The sequence below is a fragment of the Stenella coeruleoalba genome (assembly GCF_951394435.1).
Source record: "Stenella coeruleoalba genome assembly, chromosome: 8".
NCBI classification, from domain to species: domain Eukaryota; kingdom Metazoa; phylum Chordata; class Mammalia; order Artiodactyla; family Delphinidae; genus Stenella; species Stenella coeruleoalba.
Window position 1 is genome coordinate 23,312,857 of NC_137154.1, and position 20,486 is coordinate 23,333,342.

Sequence of the window (20,486 nt, forward strand, 5' to 3'; positions counted from 1 at the left end):
AATGAGTCAGGGAAGGACAGGAAAAGCAGAAGGGGATAAAAGGACATGGGGAGATCACCGCCCAGGGAGCTTTCACAGGACTTACAATGCCCCAGACACTCCACCTGTGGTCAGGTGAGGGTATAATTGGGATGGAGGAACAGAAAGAGAACCAGCCACCAGGAAGATTTCTTTATAGGATTTTGTCTCACACAACCAAGGGGTAACAAGACAATGTGGCCACAGTACACAGGGATGTGTAAGAGTGACTCATGTAATAGAAGCAACTGATGTAAACAAAATTGCCTAGGCCAAGATCATTGGAACTTGGGAAGCTCCCCTTCCCTGGTGTTCTATCCATCTTGGGAAAATGACTGAGAATTCCCACCTGCCATCTCTCAGGACTAAGGATGTTTTCATTGCAAAGCAGCTCCGGTTGCAATGTGCTGGCCTCTTCTAAGTGCTTTATTTCTGAGCTCCTGATGCCTCTACAAGTGAGACACCATTGTTATCTTCTTTTCTACAGATAAGAAAATCAAGGCACAAAGAGGTTAAGTAAGTTGCCCAAAGTCATGTGGTTAAGTGGCAGAGTTGGGATTTGAACCTAGGTCATTCAACTCTAGAACCTTCACTGATAACCACTACACGCTACTACCTCCTATGACCTAGATGGATCTCCCACCAAAATGGAGTTCTTTAAACCCTGACAACAACTCCATGTTAATGGAGCAGGGGAAAAGCAAAGATGGGTTCTAGATCCCACCTAGTGGAAGTGTCTATTCTGTGAAAGCCTAAATGTGGGAAGGATGGCAATGTGGAAAAACCAGTGCAAAACACAAGACCTCCCAGGACCTTTCTTTCCTCATATGTAAGAGTAGGTAAATTTGGGTTCCTCTTGACCGTAAGACCAGGATTCTGAGCTTGGACACACCAGTTGGCAAACCAGTTTGGGAGTCTGATTCTTAGTTTCAAGCCCGAAGACCTACCAAAAAAATTCTGGAATCATATAACCACAAAGAAAGCAGCCCCTTTTTTCTTTTCAGCAGCTAGAAAAGCAAGTTGCAAATCCATGTTTTCCTAAGCCTCCTTCCATTTAGAAATGATGATAGCTTTTATAATTAACATCCAGAAAAGAGGAGAAAAAGTCACTGCCCTTTGCTGGACCACAGAGGCCCTCTGGTGTCTAGACAGGGCCCTTGAACCCTAGATTAAACCCTCTTCCGGAGACGACTTCAAAATGGTGCTGAGTATGCCCTAGGCATTGCTTGGAAAGCAAGGGATGAGATGCTTCAGAAGGAAAGCCTCCTGTTATTTTATTGTCATGTCTTGGCACCCTCTTTCTGAATAATGTATCTTCCAGCCCATGGTGGAACGTCCAGGCATCTGAACCTTAATGCCCTTTGGAATTCTTTTGGTTTGTTCCCCCGATGTCCACTCAGCTGAGTCTGGATACTCGCTGTTATGAGTTCTCATGTTAACATTGGCAACCTTCTCAGACTCTTGCCACGCAGACTAGAAGTCTCTGCTTCTCACAGAGACGTAAAGGGGTAAGCAGAAATGAATGCTGTGGTGTTCCTGTGGAAGGATTAAGGGTGACTTGTTTTTCTTCTTTAATATTTCCTTGCCTGCTTTTAGAGCCATGCTTACCTTGTTTGAGCCCTGTGATATATCCAGTGAACTGGATGTCGTGATGGGGGTGAGACTCTCATCCATGAATTTATGAGTTTCCACCAAGGTTAAGCAGCATCCAAATAGACCCTATTTCCTGGGTCTTGGTCCTCCAGATTTCTTTATTCCTTGGGAGGAGAAGGGGATTTTATGATTGCCGGCAGAAATGAGAGCCGAGAATTGCCTGCCAGGGATGGTTTTGCCAAGACCACTTTCTCTTCCCTTGACCCGGCCTTTTCTGTTCTCACAGCCTCACGGCCACGCTGGCCAGCGTTGGGGCAGCCAGTATCCCCAGTGCCGGGCTCGTCACCATGCTCCTCATTCTGACGGCTGTGGGCTTGCCGACCGAGGACATCAGCCTGCTGGTGGCTGTGGACTGGCTGCTGTAAGTGTCTGTGTGTGTGCTTCTGCTGGGGATGTGAACACTGCCTCCCAGGGGTGGACAAGATGCAGGGCTGCAGCCAGGATCTTCACCAATCCCCCTGAGAACTCCCCTGTTTCCCTCCTCCTTTCTTCCTTCCAACATCTGCTGAGTGCTTATTTGGGAACCAGAGAAGGAAAAGAATCTTTGAGGGCTTCAGAGTCTAGCGGAGGAAGCAGGTAAATTATAAGACAAAGTTAAAAGCAACGCTATAATGGGGGCTGCCCTGGTGGCGCAGTGGTTGAGAGTCCGCCTGCCGATGCAGGGGACACGGGTTCGTGCCCCAGTCCGGGAAGATCCCACATGCGGCGGAGCAGCTGGGCCCGTGAGCCATGGCCGCTGAGCCTGCGCATCCGGAGCCTGTGCTATAAGGGACCCTTACCAAAGCAGGCAAAGGATCTCAAGGCACTATGCTGAGTGAACGAAGCACAAAGGAATATATACGGTATGATTCCATTTCTATGATGCTCTAGGAAAGACAATATAATCTCTAGCAATAGAAAGAGATCATGGTTGCCTGGGCCCAGAAGTAGAGGCATGAGGATTGACTGGGAAGGGCACAAAGAAAGCTTTAGGAGGGATAGAAATGTTCCACGTACACAGGTATGCACAGGTGTCCACATTTGTCGAAACTCACCATACCACACGCTTAAAATGGGTACATTTTATTGTATGTAAATTACACTTCAACAAAGTAGATTTTAAAAGAGCACACACATAGAAGAATAGCGATGGAGACAGACACACATCCCAGACTAGGATGGAAGGGCAGAGTGGAGAAGTCAGAAAACAAGGAAGATGGCTGCTGAGTTTGAGGGCCTACGATGCGCCAGCTGCTGCCTCTAGCAACCGCCATTTTATAGATAAGAAGCCTGAGGTTTAGGGAGAATGAGTGGAGATTGGGCCCTAGGTCTGCTTGGCTTTGGAGGCCACCAATTCATAATCATGGCCGCATTCAAGCTTCTAAAGGCAGTGACAGCTGAGCTGGATCATAACGGGTAAGTAGAAGTTACCCAGGTGTCCATAACTGTGTTGGGGGCAATAGGACTTTCTGGTCAAGGCCAGCCCGCACAAAGGCACTGAGGCGACAAATCGTATGGGGACCTATGAGTGGTTTGATATTGTTGGAGCACAAAGTGTAAGGCAAGGAGTGGTAAAAGGTGAGGCAAGATGGACAGCCTTGAGGCCATGCAGAGATGCTTGAACTTGACAGTGTATACATAGCCCAGCTCCCTTTCCCAGTGAAGGGCATTGTCCTAGTGTGGGACTCTCAGCCCATTCCCAAAGGTGGGTCAGTCTAGCCAGATGGTCCCCCAAAAGGAGGTTGGAATCAATTCTTGCTAAGGTCTCACTGGGGCTCTGATATTCTATGGGATGTACACTGATACTTCTGGTCCAGCACTGGAGCTAAGTGACAGGAGCTGGGGGATGCCATTGGCTTCAAAGTCAGAGGCTCGGAGTAACAAGTGCAGAGATCCAAGGCCAAAGTGCTCACACTTATTTTCTTTTTATTACCCTACATTCCATTAGCAATCTTTCTGACATTTATTGACAAAGATTTTAAGAGCCAGAAGCCACATTTTATGGACTTGAGTTTCCTCGATGCTAAAACAAGTTGCACTCTTCTACAACCACCCTTCCAAAGAGAGAAACGTGCAAGTGACTGAAGGGAAGAAGGACATCTGGGAAGGCTAGAAGGAAGCCTGGTCTTTCCAGAAAGCTTGCTTGCTGTTGAAGTTTAGGTTAGAACTGAGAAGTGCACTGAATCTGTTCAACTCAGGAGGGCTGCGAGGAAGGGCACGGATCTTCCTGACTGGTTCTTCCGTCACCAGAGAAATGCTCTGGAAATGCCTTTAGTGGGAAGGTGACGAGCAAAGGAAATGACTCTTATCTGTCCCTGCCTGTCTCTCTCAGGCGGGGATGGCAGGGTCCTCAGCGCCACCTTGGTTGCCCTCTGTGCCCTACGCTGGCCCCAAGGGGCAATCTTTCTCATGAGGTCCATTCAGACAGGGCAGTCATGGGGGCAGCTGAGATTCGGTGGCAGTGAATCGTGGAAGGATTTGGAGGGAATAGGATGGAGACAGAGGGGTGGGGTTGGATTTGGTTAGGAGGAGGACAAAGAGGAAATGAAGACAGTGGCAACCGCTTGGGGACAGAGCACACGGCAGGAGCTCAATAAATGCATGCTAAAAGTCACCCACAGAGCTGCTGCGTGATAACCAGGGGCCTTTCTACACATGAAGAAAGACAGAGGAAGCTATTAAAGTCCCAGCTGCTTCCCTTGTGGCTTCGGCTTACTGAGCCCCCTGCCTCTTTGCCCCTTGAACTTTCGTTGTCATCGAGGGTCCTTTGCCTGCTCCGATTACATTGCCTATTCTCTTCTTGGGCTTGTTGCTGAGGCTTGAAATCCACCATTAGAGATTCATCTCTTTAACAGTTATTATTATAGATGCTGCCTCCATTATAATGCAAATGCATTTAAGTGGAAAAATGTACTTGTGTTATCAGGAATGAAGGAAAGGAGCAGATATTTGGTGGTACCACCATGCTCTTTTTTTTTTTTTTAACATCTTTATTGGAGTATAATTGCTTTACAATGGTGTGTTAGTTTCTGCTTTATAACAAAGTGAATCAGTTATACATAAACATATGTTCCCATATCTCTTCCCTCTTGCATCTCCCTCCCTCCCTCCCTCCCTATCCCACCCCTCTAGGCGGTCACAAAGCCCCAAGCTGATCTCCCTGTGCTATGTGGCTGCTTCCCACTAGCTATCTATTTTACGTTTGGTAGCGTATATATGTCCATGCCTCTCTCTCGCTTTGTCACAGCTTACCCTTCCCCCTCCCCATCCATGCTCTTTACATCAGTTTAAAGTTAATCCTTAAAGATCACTATGGTGTGTTTAACAGATGAGGAAACTGGGCATCAAAAGGCACAGGGGAGCTTGTGTGGCCAGGTCAGGGCCCTTCACGCCACCTCACACAGCATCCTAGTTGGTACCCAGCAGATCTAACAGTGGGGAGGAGGAACAGAGGGGTCCAGAGTCAGAGACGTTGGGGAAAACAGACCGATTCGGGTCACCCCCGGTTCTACATGCTAATCAGAGAATTTTTTGTTTGACCTGGTTTTTCCCCTCTCCCAGGACTAAAACAAAACAAAACAAACAGGTTAAGTGGGGACAAATGGGATACAATCAAGGTCTCAGCCACTCTTAGAATTCAAGTCCTCCAGCCCCACCCCCCCAGGTCATTCACTGTGGGCCCTGTCTTTCTGACAGTCACGTGCTTCCAAGCCTGTTGGAGGAGAGTCACCTCATGAAACATTCCAGACCCTGTCTCCTCCTGACCTAAATGTTAGCGAATGGGCGCTCAGGTGCTCACACTTGCACCCAGAGCAGGGCGTCTCAACTCCGGGGCTGAAACGTGCTGGCAGAACAACAAGAAAATGATGATACATTTGGATTAACTCTACTGATGAAATTGCATTTGAGAAAACTCTACCCCAGGCTGCAGCTGGAAAGGGAAGAGTGATTGAAGGCTCGCCTCGAGTTCTGGGGTCTGATCTCAGATGGAAAGAGGCACCGTGATCAAGGGAAGAAAGGCAGAGGCAGGAGCCCTGGGTCTGAGCTCTGCACCTGGTCGCTGTGGGGCTGCGGGCGAGTTACTCACTCTCTGGATTCAGCTGTGTCGTGTGTACAATGGGAACAGTAACTTACCGGCTTGAAAGCACAGTCTAGACCCCATGCCCTTGAGTGCCCTTCTAGTTTTAAGACCCAGACTAGGCTTCTGCTGGTGACGGATGTTTGTATACAATAAGCATGAACGTTCCTTTTCAGAAGCAAAGAAGAAGGGAGGGTAGAGGATCCTGGGAAAGTGTGCATAGGGGTCTGTAGCTAGGTCAGATCTGCTTTGAATTAGGAATGGTTCCACATTCTTTGTCACCAGCAAGAGGAGTTCTGGAAACACGCTCTTGGTCATGGGCGCCGTGGCTGTTGGGTGCCCATCAGCGTGTGAGTGGGGCAGGGGCATGAGTTGAGAGAGGGGGTGCAGGGATTCCCTGGTGACACGTAGTCTGTGGAGGGAGAGCAGAGACAAAGAACAGGGGGGCGTTTCTTTTCCTCCCCAGGCAAGGTTTGTAAGCTTTCAATTTGTAAGCTTTCAACTTTTCAATTTAAAACCAAACAAAGCCCGCAGTGACATTTAACGTGCCAGAGTGTTTGCCAGCTGCTGGAGATCAGCCAGCCTCATTACTGCCCGCCGAGCCCTGGACGTTTTTCAATGAACAGGCTTAGCTGCTCTGTAAATGTCATGGTGGAAACCAAGATTCTGAGCCCTGAAAAGTATCCGAGTCCTAGAACACCGGATGGGTGGGGCTGGTAAAAACAGAACCTTCCCCAGAATCTAAGAAGCCCTTTGTAACAGGAGTCCTTGGCAGGTGTTTATGAGATCTTGTGACACCCCTCTCTCTCTGAAGGATTCAGGATGGAAGGAGAACTGTGGGCCAATACCAGGAAGAGATGATAAATAACTGGGTCTGGGAAAAGGAAAGCCAAGTGCATCTATGGCCCACTTATCACATGGGACTGCTAGTGAGATTGTTCCTGGGGACATATTTGCTCATGAGGGGGTATACTTGAGACGGCACTTATAAGGAAGCCTGAGGGCGCCTCCACCCTGCAGCGGGCACTCAGAGGCTCCCTCATTAGCCTCCCAGGATGGAATGGAGCATTGGTTCGCAAACTCAAGCGTGCACCAAAACCTCCTGGAGATTCAGGAGATCTGGGGAGGGGCCCGAGAAGTAGCTTTTCTAACAGGTTCCCAGGGGATGCTGATGATTGGTCCAGGGACCTGACTTCCAGAAGCAATGGACCAGAATTAGGGAGCAGCAGCTCCTGACTGTAGTATATGAGCATCTCTACTCTTTTTTGAGCACCGGTTGACATCATGTGCGTCCATGCAATGAAACTAGATCAAAAGGACACAGGACTCTGACAGCTAATGCTCAGTGAGTGCCCCTTCATCGTCAGACATTGTTCTAAGCACTTTACACAGACTTGTTTAAAAAGTTGCAGCAAATTTTGAGGCAGCTAGTAATATTATCCCTGTTTTACAGTTGAGAAAACTGAGGCTGAGAGCCAAGAAACTTATCTCAGTTTAGTAGATATTAAAGGGCTGAACTGGAATTGAAAGTCAGACAATCCAGCTATTTCTTAGATGTTCCAGGCTTGCCCATCTGTGTTCTCGTTCTCTTATTTAAGACACACATAACTGATTTAACCCTCATTCCATGTCTGGTGGACACCAATCCCTACATCTACCCTATCTCTGAAGAGTCTAGGGGCTCATGTTTAAGCCTTTTGCTTTGATTTCCTATTTCCACTGATTTCTCCGTTTTTCTGCATCTTACCTCATCTTCTTTCTCTGTCATCCTTAGCATGACATCCTTATCCTTTTCGACTAAGTCTTTTCTTCCCCTGCTAAAATGTCCCTGACTCAACACAGTGTAATTGCCCATCGGGGGGTGGGGTGGAGGCGGGGCGATAGTTCCACACAGCGAAATCATGTTTTAATGCTCACAAAAGAAATATGTGCTCCTGGAAGGGAGAGGAGGGACCAAGCTCGGGAGAGTTATAAAATGAGAAAGAGAAGTCTCCCTTCACCTACAATTGAATCTTGAAAAGGAGCAGAATATGCGACTCCCTGCAAAATGCCAGTTGGCATGTGGGTTATTTTAAGCTGAAAGCAGTCAAGACCCAGCAGACTCAAGACAAGCTTTTTACCTCCCCTTAACTGCCTACAAGAATTTAGAAAGGAGGACTATACCAGGAAGAATGCTATTACCAGAGAGAACTTTTTCACCAGAGAGACTTACCTGCGTGGCAGGGCAAACATTTTTTTACCGAATATTTGCTCTTCCTGTGAATTGTTTCCCCGCCCCCCTTTCAAGCCCCAGACCCTTATCCCCTTCCTTAGCTTAGGATGGGATATAAACCTCAACTGCCTGACTGCTTTTGAGTCTCCTATTTTTATAAGGCTCAGGTATGTACAAAATTAAATTTTCCTATATGTACAAAATTACACTTGATCTTAGCCGTAAGGCCGAGAAGCGATTGTATATGTACAAAATTAAATTTTCAATATAATTATTAGACCAGCCAAAGAATCTAGAAGGGAGGAAGGGAAAATTTTTCCACCCCTATAATTTCAGGTCTTGTTTCTCTAAAGTAATCACTGCTAATACTAATTTACAGAAAGTAAAATGTTAATAATAGGCATTTATTTTCTTTAAAAAAAAATCCTTTAGTGTCCCCCACACGGGGAACCTCTCCCTACACCTGTTTAGTTCCAGTCTCTGCCTGCCTCGCTGGGCTTCCTGGCTCTCCTCCTCTGTGTCTTCCCCCAGCTTCAAGACACCTCTCTCATTCTCCTCTGCAAGGGAATCTTGTGTCTCTCGGCGTCTCTCTCCTTCTTCTAGATCTTGTCCTGCATCCTAACTTTTCACCACCAAAATATCCAACTGGATGTTCGCTAAACAAAAGACAGTTCTCCTTCTAGAGTTAATCTGCCACTTCTTAAATAATGATCCATCCCCACCCTGCGTCCTTCACATACCTGCCTACCTCCTTCCCCCAGGTCCTACCCATGTCATAAACGAATGTGGTATCGACTCTCAAAGGGCTAATAGTCTAGTAATGGGGATAGATGTGGTCAAAAAATCCCCACAGCGCTAGGTGCAAAAGAGGAACGTATAAGACGTGATGGAGGAGTAAGATAGGAAGTGACTTGCTCCCCTTTTCGCTTGGACTAATGATGATGATGGCGGTGAGCAGTTAAGGTTGAGCGCTGAGTTTGGGTCAGGCGCCCTGTGAAGCCTTTTGTAGGCAGAGTTTGGCTGAGGACCTCTCAGAGGACAGGCGCTCCATATGGGTTAGCCGTTGTTACCTTGTCCACATGCTTGCAGGTGGACATGACTTTCCGTGTATTACAAATGAGAAAACTGAGTGGAAAAAGCTGTTTTCCCAGCTAATCCTGCTGGAGCCAGGATTGCAATCCAGGCTTGAGTCCAAAATTCACACTCTTAACCAATGCTTCTGTGGGTCCTTCTTCCCTTCCCTAATCCCATGTGGTTTGAGCTCGCAGCTGCCCGGAACCGTGCCAGCCTTCTCAAGGTCTGGGGCCTCAGGCGACCCACCTGCCACACTGTGCACCCTGCATTCTGAGACGCAGACACAGTGATCTGTTTCTATGAATATTAAGCTGACTCGTATGAAATTGCCAATAGTCGGCCTTTCTGGACTCATTAAAATGGGAATTTCACGTGGTTCACTCCAATACCAGGGACCAGATGAATCTTGAGTGACCCTGCCCCCTTGGTTCTGTTCGTCTGTGAGCAGGACTTCCAGACAATCCCACCATCTTCCTGCCAGAAGATTTAGACTGAGAGGAGAAGGAGAGAGAGCACCTTGGCAAATGTTTTTCTTCCAGGGCACCAGACCCGGTGCCGCAGCGTGAAGGGGCTTCGTCAAGCTCCCCTCTTGGTTCTGATTCCCGGTAGTCCCCAAAGAATAGCTATGTCATCTGTAGTGAATTCATTCAGTTAAAGATTCTGCCTTCACCTCTGTCCCCTTCTCAAGGTCCTGACACACCACATCCAGACCCAAGAATAACAGCAAGCCCTCTAAAATTCTTCTTACCAAGCAGCCTAAAAACTCCGGAGGTCAGCAGGGTTTCATGAACGGGTCAGGGCTGTTGGGAGAGAAAATGAAAGTATTTGCCTGTGGAGAAATTTTCCACATGTGAACCATAAATCCCCATATCCTGCTTTTGGCCAGAATCGGACTTCCCCAGAGTTGGTCAGATATTCCCCTGTGGCCTCAAAAGCAAACTGAAATTTCTGTCTTCCGTCTGCCTCTGTCTACCGTTCCGTCTCCTCGCCGTCTCAGTCAGTCTTCTTGAATAAGTTGATTCTACATAGTACGCCCTCTTCCTCATCTCTCATTCAAGTTTCTAGCGATGGAGAGCAGGCTTCTGTTGTCCCTGCCTCTGTATCGAAGCTACCCTTGCCAGGTCAATCATGGCCTCTTCGTTGCTGAAACCAAGAGACACTGGTTTCCCTTATCTCACCCGACCTCCAGGCAATCATGGGTATTGTCCTTCACACCTCTATTTTTGAAACACTCTTCCCCCAGGCTCTTCTAATTTCCTGCCACCTTTGCAGGCTCTTACTCCTTTGCCCAGTCCTTAAATGTTGGTGTCCCTCAGGGTTCTAGACTAGATTGTCTGCTTGTCTCACTCTACTTCTCCCCAGGGATGAGCTGAACCTGCCTTGGCACCCATCCATGGCCTCTCTAGGTGTTGACTCCTAATTTCCTACCTGTAGCTCAGCTGTCTCTCCTGACCTTTAGTCCGTATTCCCAACCACTTGCGGGACATGATACCAGAATCTTTCTCACCCCAACGAGTTGTGTCCCCTACATGTGGTAGCCCTGTCCACTGGTTGTCCAAACCAGAAACTCGGGAGGAATTCTTGACTCTTTTTCTTTTTTATTCTCTATAACCAATCAGTCCTCAAGTCCTGTAATTCTGTCTCCTAAATGTCTCTCAAGTTCATCTTTCTCCGTATTCCCCACATCTTCACTAAGTGGCTTTTGCTCTTTCAGTCTTGCCATCTTTTATAATGGAACAAGCGTGATCCTTCCCTTCCATGGCTCCTTGTCACACACGGGATAAGGTTCTAACTCCTGCACTTGACTGATAAGGCTATACATGATTTGGTCAGTCCTTACTTGCTGCCTCTCACTGTACTCACTAGTCATCCTGAACACTCCTGAGGGCGCCCACCTCTTAGATTTCACACGTATTAGTTCTCTCTTTTCTCTAGCTCATTATCTCAGACCCACCCTTAGCGCCTGACTCAAGACACTTCTGTTCAAGCCTTTGCTGGGGCCCAAGTGTAGATAAACTGTCCTGCCTACAAAACCCAAGAACACGCAGCACTTATTCCTATTAGAATATTTATCTTGCTCTAGTGGGGGATACAGACAAGTAAAGAGAGTGTGGGTCCTACCAGAAAAGAGAACAAAGAAAGGGTCTTTTCTTGCTCTTTACTGCTTGGACACCTGGCATAGCGCACACACTAAGATGCTCGTTATACACCTGTTGAATGAATCAATGAACTAACAAAGAACTCAGCAAGTATTAGAGTCCACATTCTTCTCTTGTTTCCACGTAGCCATTTTCAGGCTTATGTGCTCCCGCAATCTTTAATGAGTATTTAAGGCATTCCCATTGTGTCTCTCATTTCACTTAACCCTCGCAACTTCTTGTGAAGTTGGAATTAGCCTCATTCCCTATTTCATGCTCAGGTAAGAAGAGAGAGAGTTAGAACACTTGGGTTAGGGTTTTAGCCCTAAGTCCAGGGCCCTTTGTGTGTTGATTTGGGCATCAAACCTTAGTCTGCTTTGATTTCACCCCACTCTGTCTTCCATCCGTTACTGTCCTGGTGACTGTTTCCATTGGCTAGAGTTCCTCTTCAAATTCAAAGAGACCTGAGCGTATGGAAGAGACATGAGCATCGTGCCCGTCTGGAGAGAGCTCACCCAGAAATGCTGTTCCCCAAACGTGGTTCAGTGACGGCTCGGGAGAGTGGAGTTTGGTGTCAGAGAAAGCCAAGAGTTGAGGAAGGGGGAGTTTGTGAACTTGTATCACTCATTTGAGTGGAAATGGCTTAATTACACTGGAAAAGTAATTAACCCTTGAGCATAGTATTTTGTGCTTTTGTCCCCGTGATGTGATATGAGTGATGCTTATCTCCAAAAGGGGCAGGAGACAGCACATAATGAGTATGAGCTGTGGATCAGGAACTGGCATTATCTTCCCCAAGTTTTGTAAAGTAGGTATTTTGACTGGATGAGAAAAATTCTGGTTGGGGAAGTCACCCAGGTCACACCGTTCGTACGTGGCTGAGCTAGATTCAGAATCGGGACTGCCTGGCTCCTGGGTGCTTTGCGTCACGTGGCAGACAGTGGATCCTTTTTTTTTTAGTTTAATTTTATTTATTTATTTATTTTTATACAGCAGGTTCTTATTATCTGTTTTATACATATTAGTGTATACATGTCAATCCCAATCTCCCAATTCATCCCACCACCGCCACCCGGCCCCTGCTTTCCCCACTTGGTGTCCACGTGTTTGTTCTCTACATCTGTGTCTCTCTTTCTGCCTTGCAAACCAGTTCATCTGTTCGGGGATTCTGGAGTCACGTTGCCTGTGTCCAAATATGGTTCTGTGACTCTACTAGGGTGTGTGACTTTGGGAAGCCACTTATTCTCTTTGGGCCTCAGTGTTTCCATCTCTTAAATGTGGATAATAGTCCTTCTTATAGAGTTGTGGTGAGGATTAAATGAGGATATAGAGGTAATATCTATAAGGTATATTCCTATACAAATAAAAGTTAGCTACCATCATCATCACCACCACCATTACCTTTGGTCCCTCTACTTGCCAGTAAGGCAGATTCTTCTGGGCCATGAGATAAGTGAGTATTGAAAGCATTCCTCTCCAAGACTTTAGTGCTCTTTGGAATTTAGCAATTGATCAGGGGTGTTGGGTGCATGGCTCAGAGCACAGGCCAGGAGGGATGGAAAGTATAGTTGAAAAGCAACAAAGTAGACTACAACTGCACGATGAACAAATAACTCAGCTGTTTAGTTGGGTTTGCTGCCACAGGAATTGGGCTATAAATAGGGTTGATGTCTTCAGGGTAGAGAGTAGCTTAAGCAGGCATGTTTGGATGTTCTACCTAGGAGCTGCCAAAAATATATATGAATTGACTTGATAAGATTAATAGTGATATTAAAAGTATACATCATGTAAAATTAATGTTTTGTGAGTTCTTATTAAATGTCTGGAACTGTGCTAAGCATTTTGTTCACAAAAACCCTTATGTAGGGAACACTTTTATTATTTCCATTTTATGAATGAGACAACCAGGGCTCACAAATGTTAAGTATGATCAAGGTTGTCCAACGGGTAAGGGGAAGAGCTGGCATTTCATCCAGGTCAGCCTGCCTCCAGAGTCCATGCTTTTCTTCATACATATTCCTGCTCACCTCCTTATACTGGGGCTTCTTAGTGATCTTGATTTCAAGAGCCTGATTCTGTGGATGACCTCAAGACCCAGTCTTCATTCATGTTAAGACTATCACGCTGAGGCAGATTCTCTAAAGCGGAAGGGAGGGGAAGAGCCTTCTCAGATGGAGAGATGCCCCTGAGAGTGGAAGCTGGGCTTTGATCTTTATTTTTTCATGGACAGCATCTTCCTGCTTGAAACCAGAAGGCCAGCTGGCTCCCAAGTTCCTTGCAAGAGAACCAGGCCAGACTCCTCCTAGTACAACTTCATAATTACTATTCGCTAATGAGAAATAGATTTCATCATAGCAACTAGAATTTATTTTAGGCCTTAGTTCCAAGAACCTATTCAGGTTTCCACTTTGCCTTAAACCAATTCTAGTATCTTCCTTTATTTATTTATTTATTTTATTTTATTTTATTTTTTTGTGGTACGCAGGCCTCTCACTCTTGTGGCCTCTCCCGTTGTGGAGCACAGGCTCCGGATGCACAGGCTCAGTGGCCATGGCGCACGGGCCCAGCCGCTCCGCGGCATGTGGGATCTTCCCGGACCGGGGCACGAACCCGTGTCCCCTGCATCGGCAGGTGGACTCTCGACCACTGTGCCACCAGGGAAGCCCTATTTATTTATTTTAAATTGAAGACTAGCGTGCCCTGAACTAAGATGTCTCAGCAGCATTTTTACCTAAACTCCTTCTTTTTCTTTCTTTTCTTTGTGGTTTTCCAGCATCCTTCCTTTTAGAGCTTTGAGTGTCTCATAAGCCTGGTCAAAAGGACTCTTCACACTGATTTAAACTTATGGGTGAGAGACTACAACTTACTCTTAAGAACTTAATTAGTTTTCCTGGTGCTGACGTTCTAAGAGGGGATGTTATCAACCATCCTATTTTTTTCAAGCCAGAACCTGAGAAACAAGATTTGAGGAAGGATTTTTCTCAACCCTTCTTGGTTCAAGAGGCCCTCTGGAAGATTTTATTTTTTTTTTAATTAACAGAGAGCGCATAGGCACTACACATATAGGTCAGGGAGGAAATTGTGACTGGGTTTCTTACCCAACAGCTGTGTCTGTGTATGTGTGTGCTAGGGACAGACTGGGGCCCAGGGGGAAGGCAGTGTTGTTTTGATCCTTACAAAAAAGATGAATTTTCTACTATGGGGGAATTCACAGGTGGTTGCACTTTCCTGTAGAATTAGTAAATAAAATAAGTGGAGGTAATCTGGAATCTTCGAAGAACAGTTTAAATCAAGAGGACTTGCTGGACACAGCTAGGAATGGCTGCAGTCTGGGAGCTAATTCTGAGATCCGGACACATTATTTCCCTCTAATTCTTCCTCCCCTCCTCCTCCTTTCTCTTTTCCAGTTGTTTATTGGGCGCTTACCGTTCATTAGACATTTTGCTAAGCAATTTACATACATTGTCTCATTTAATTTTCATACGAGCTTATGAGAGAAGTATGATTGTTATCTCCAGTTGACAAACAAGGAAATCAAGGCTCCTAAAAGTTAAGTCACTTGCCCCAGACCAGGCAGAGGGAAAGGTAGAGCCAGAACTCAACCCCAGGTCTCTCCGTTCTAGACCTTTGACCTCTCAACCATCACATCGTACTGCTTCCTCACTAAACATGTCCTGTTCTTTGTCCCCAGGGACAGGATGAGAACATCCGTCAATGTTGTGGGAGACTCTTTTGGGGCTGGGATTGTCTATCACCTCTCCAAGTCTGAGCTGGACACCATTGACTCCCAGCACCGAGTGCATGAAGATATTGAAATGACCAAGACTCAGTCCATTTATGATGACATGAAGAACCACAGGGAAAACAACTCCAACCAATGTGTCTATGCTGCACACAACTCTGTCATAGTAGATGAGTGCAAGGTACCGTTCCCATTCCTGGATATCGAGACCTGTATATAGCAGTGCATGCTCAATGTCTTAAAGCAAACACAAAGCCCTGCATGTATTATTGTCACATTTATTTTTCTAAAGAATCATGTAACTCAAGCGTCTGTGAGTCCCAGATCATCTAACTCTGTGTCTAACGTGGCAGGAAATCCACAAGTCTAACGGTGAAAGAGCCAATCGGTTGCTTGTTTTATCCACGTGATATAAAACAATCATTTTGACTCCCCCATCCGCCCACTTCACAAATTCAATCAGTTTTCTTTGAATATTACGCTCAAGAATTTGTGGTTTCTAGGGCCTTGCTGGCTTTCAAATATTCTGTTCGAGTGAAACATCAAGAGAGATACCCAGAATCATTTGATTTACATAGCACAAGTATTCCTTCTTGCTGTACATCATGTATTGGTCAAAAGCGTACCCACATGACTTTGTGCAGCTCTCTTTCTCTTCATTATTTTTGTGGGAAGGTGAGTTTTCACCTGGCAATCACTTTGCCCCACGAATGGGGAAGCAATTTCAAGTAAAGAATAACTCTCCTTCAGGACAGTTATCCGTAGATGGCTTTAAAAAAACACTATATGTCACATACTGCCTGGCAGCACCATTCTTCCTGAAGCATGGATGTTCCGGACTCTTTTCCAAGCTGTTGGATGCTAAGTCTTCAAGCTTGATGGGCTCTGTCCAGCCTTCATTGTAACTAACTTGACATTGTCAAAGTGTCATGACCAGAGTGAAGCAAACTTGGAGAAACCCTGGCAGGTGAGCAGTGTCAACTCTTAAGGGTTGTAAGTGGCAACTGAGGCCAATCTGAACCGAACACAGATTTCTGATACCTTTTTGACTCCTGTTGATGGATCTCATTTAATAGTTAATTTCTCCCTATGTTATTTCTGGGTCATTCCAACTATATGCCGTGGCTTCTGCCAGACGACGAAGGATGACACAGAAGCAACCCCCTCTACTGGACCGTATCATAGGTGCAGCCACCATCTTTGGTTCATCCCCTCTGTATAAGCTACATGTGTGGGTAAACCAGGGCTCTGATGCAAATTAGGGAGGGACCCCGCCCATCAAGAGGCAATTGCATAAATTAAGTGGCTCAGTGAAAACAATTAAAATTGTTAGAAATTCAGACGCACCTAAATGGTATACGCCATTCTCCTGGAAAGTTCGTGTTTTCCACATCTCGATGATTGTGCTGGCTTATTCTGCATCAAAATGTTAGTTTTGGTAAACAAGGGTCAACATTCCATGGAATAGCTTTATGCTCTATTATATTTAACAAGTATTCATCGTGTGCCTTGTGGGGTTTAATTGAGCACCCCCATCTTATTCCTATGACCTCCTATATTTTGATTATTAGTCAAGTTTTATTGAGTGCCCATAATCGGCAAAGCCCTGAGTTAGGCACTGGAGGACAGCCAAATGAACGTGCAGTTGTATAGTGGAGATAACAGCTTGATCGCAATTACTTCCCTATGAGGAAAAATAGTAGTAGGAAACAAAATAAAATCACCACATATATTCTTTAACTTTGCAGTTATATATGAGAAGAGTCCTCGTGGTTAACTGCCTTTGGTGCGGCCCTTTTGGAGCGTCTCAGGAGAGGCTTCTTAACGATATTGTGTAGGACAAGTTTTGAGGAAAGTGCATAGGCATGGAGATGTCTTTAGATTTCAGACTTCCTGCACCTTTTTTTTTCCTTAAAGCATATCAAGCACATCAGGACAGATGTGCTTCGTTTATTTTAGCAAACAGTTCAGTCCCTAAAGGGAAATGTTGGTCAGCTGTCTCTATCACTGTGAAGTAAGCCCATGAGAGAGACTGTGTCCCTGTTTATCACTGCTGTGCCCTAAAGCAGGGCCAGGCATGCAGTAGGCTGTTCAGAAGTATTTATTGAGTGTATACGTTTAGCATCTCGACCCCATGCTTTAATTCAGATAACCTTCTTTGCTGGACAGTTTGATAGAGATAGTGGCTCAGTCTTTCTAGGTAATCGACCACCAAACCAACCACCTGCAAACTCGGTGAATTAGTGTTTAGATGGTCAAATGGTGAAACTGAGCAGATCATGGAAATGATGAAACGGCCATATTGGTTTAGTAACTCTTTGGCGGTTTGCAGTTTTTAGTGAAGTGATGGGTTCAGCTCAGTGAAGATTGTGAGGCGAGGCCAGTCGACCCTTCTCGCTCTAGACCAGTTAACTGAGTTGACACCTATATGCAAAGGAGGCAGTCAGAGCTGTGGAGATGAATTTGAAGGCTTTCCCAGAATATCTGTGTCCCATCTACTCCTGCCTTTGAACCTCCTTCTGGTCCATTCTCAGTCTCACTGTTTTAAAAGCTGAGTTGGGAGACATCACTGCTTACTGCCAGTTCTTCCCTTTTGGCTCTTCCATTACCCAGGTGTTGGGACGGAGCCGGGTGGAATAGACTGGGGGAGCGGAGTCCCTGCTTCCTTTAATCCAGCCAGAAAAAGGAAATGCCAAAAAAGCTGCAGTCCCAGCTACTTCAGAGACACAGGTCTCGGTATTTGAAAACAACAGCCTCCCTGCCCCTGCCACCTGAGCTCTGTCTGGTTTTCCAAAGGCACCATGATTCATAATGTTGCACAGCTATTGATCTGGTTCATCACTGAAAGCCAAATAGGTACATTCAAGGTCATGGTGAAGAGGCAGCTTGCTCCAGGCAGATAGTTTGTCCCTGGCTGTCTTTCCTGACAGTTCACTGAAGGGGAAACAAGTTTGCTGCCGCTCTGGTCACAACTTTAACCATTCTAAGCATTGTTCTGTCATGTTGGTCTCTCTATTTTCAAACTCTTGCCTTGTAACCGTAGTTTGAAGTTATGCAATGTTTTTAATTTTAATCAGAAGAACTGCATGGGATGCTTTCATTTGCTTGTTGCACGGTCTTAAAAAAAAAAAACAATGCGGGGGCCTCATGGGGACCGGAGGAATGAGTAGTTTTTATTTTCATTTGCTTGCTTCGTGAAAGGTTTTCTGTTCCTAGCATGTTGTGTGCGTTCATAATGCATGCCTCTCACTTCCATTTGGGTAAGAAGGAAGGCCAGATTTCTTTCAAACATTGCTGCGTTTGTCATGTCTCCATATTCTAATGCTTCCATAAATCCAGTCTCTCCATTATGTGGAATATCAGTCGTGGGTTTAAGTTTGCACATGACGTTGAGGACAGACAGATGGAAGGTAAGCTAGGAAAACGACTTAGATGTGGAGGGGAAAACTTCCCACTCTGTGTAAGGGTTCAGTTCGCTGAGAGCCAGGGAAGCATAATACGGACAGTCTGGAGATTATAGCTGATTAATAAATGTCTGCAATGACATAATTTAGAGATACTGATTTCAGCCTTTTAATTCCCTCCTTTCCTTTTTAATTTTTAAAGCCTGGATAGTTTATATGGTAGAGCCAGACCATCATGATTTGAAAATTGGATGTGCATAAACTCCACCTGGCCTCATTGCAACTGAACCTTTCACATGCATGAGTAGAGCTAGCTGCCTAGTTCTGGATTTTTTTTTCTCTGTGGTTGTTTGGAGTAGCACAAGGGCACTATGTTTTCAGGACTGCATTGTTGTGTGGGGGGTCTATGGGTAACGAGACACCCTCATAACCCTAAAATCATAGTAGAAGTTATTTATCCCCCAACTTGCAAAGTATCTCTAGTCGCTCAATACCCCCCAAGGCAAATATGTATTATTTTTTTTAATGTTCGCAAATCAGTGTTGAAAACTAAGACCAGTTCAAAATCGATTTGGAAGGAACAACGTTTAAAATTAATATTGAAGTCGTGTAGTAGAACCTGGGTCTGGTGGTCCTCCACATAACCCCCCAGTGGTTTTCTGGTTCATGGCCCGTAAGCTGGATATTGATGATAATTATTTTCAGGTAACTCTGGCAGCCAGCGGAAAGTCAGCCGACTGCAGTGTTGAAGAAGAACCTTGGAAACGTGAAAAATAAGGATATGACTGTCAGCAAATTCTTGAATAAACTCCCCAGCGTATCTTATGGTAAAAGAGGATATAAACAAGTTTTCTTTAAAAAAAAAAAAATTTCTATGTTTACTTAATCTGTTAGCTGAGGCTTAGAGGATCTGTTGTGAGTCAGTGATAGGCACGGTGCTGTGTCTTTGCCAAATAATGCTTGGTAACCATCTAATTTTCTCACTTGTATTATTGTTTGAATGGATGTCGCTGGAGGAATCAGTTTGAATTGAAGACGCGTTCTTGCCAGCTTCCCTTTTCTCTCAAGATGCAGAACCGTGGATGGTCTCTTCCCAGGGGACACGACTAAAGCCGTGTGGCACATTCCAGGGATTTGGATTCATGAGCAGACAGTCAGTGTGTTACTCCTTCCAATGTTCTCCATGCTTCACCTTGTAACACACAAGAGATTCTGCTAGAAGCCTTCGGAAGTAAATCCCCTTAAATGTCTTGTAGCGTATGTCCTTGTGTTGATTAAAACAAAGTACCCATCTTAAGGTACAATTTCTCTTCCGTATACGCTTTAAGTTAAATGGCTAAATGTTTCAAAGAGAGTCATAGTGGGAGCTGTATCTTAAAGGTAGCCGGTTACGGAACCCACTGAGTCTCTGCTCTACCCCATCTAGTTTATGGGAATAATTGTTGAATTTCAAAGTAGGTTTCATCATTTGCTCTAAATTTGATAAGGGATTAGGATGTAATTTACATATAACTTCTGTATATATTGACAAACGTAAGAGAGCACAGTCAGCATAAATTTTAACCAGATTCAAAGATTCCAATTTGTTTGTGTTTCGTTTGCATCACCTGCCATAGTGACATCAAGTGAGATTATTTGGTCTAGGCTTCAGTGTCTTTGTTTCGTTCATACAATTCTTATTTGGGTCTCTACCAAAAAAAGACGTTCTTAATTCCCAACTTATTTCAGTCATGTTCTCATCAGACTAGAAGGCTTAATCATTCTACTGTCCTCACAGATGGAGGGTAGTCGGGTTGGCTGTGCCTCTTTTAATACTAATCTCACGATAAAAACAAAACCAAAACACTCTTAGTTATCTAATATGCAGAAAGCTTTTTGTTATATTATATCACAGCACCTAAAACCAGTTACAGGACACAGTTGGAAGCAGAGCCCATCTTTTCCCCCCAGTCTTCTCTGTGGAAAGGAACAGAAAACAAACATAGGTGCAAAATCCTATAAAGGTGACATTCTTATGGCAAAGTCAAGGTAGCCTTGAACCATGAAGTAGGAACAAAGGATGGCTCAACAGGACTTCACAGATGGAATCTTCTCAAGGCTGTGGAAGTTTGAGGGAATACATAATAGAATTGGAATAGCCCAGTCGGTGCCTTGCATGCTGTAGGCACCTCCAAGCTACATTTTTCAA

General features: G+C 45.3%; 1 protein-coding gene across 1 annotated transcript in view; it reads left to right on the plus strand.

The window, feature by feature from the left end:
• Nucleotides 1-19,075, plus strand: part of SLC1A2 (solute carrier family 1 member 2) — a gene marked incomplete at its 3' end in the record, with an annotated part of 49,271 nt that extends 30,196 nt beyond the window's left edge. Inside the window, exons 8-10 of the mRNA XM_079930133.1 lie at nt 1,898-2,032; nt 14,844-15,075; nt 19,004-19,075. Coding sequence (XP_079786259.1) covers nt 1,898-2,032; nt 14,844-15,075; nt 19,004-19,075 — 439 coding nt within the window. The remainder of the gene's footprint in view (nt 1-1,897; nt 2,033-14,843; nt 15,076-19,003) is intronic.
• Between the last annotated feature and the right edge of the window lie 1,411 nt (nt 19,076-20,486).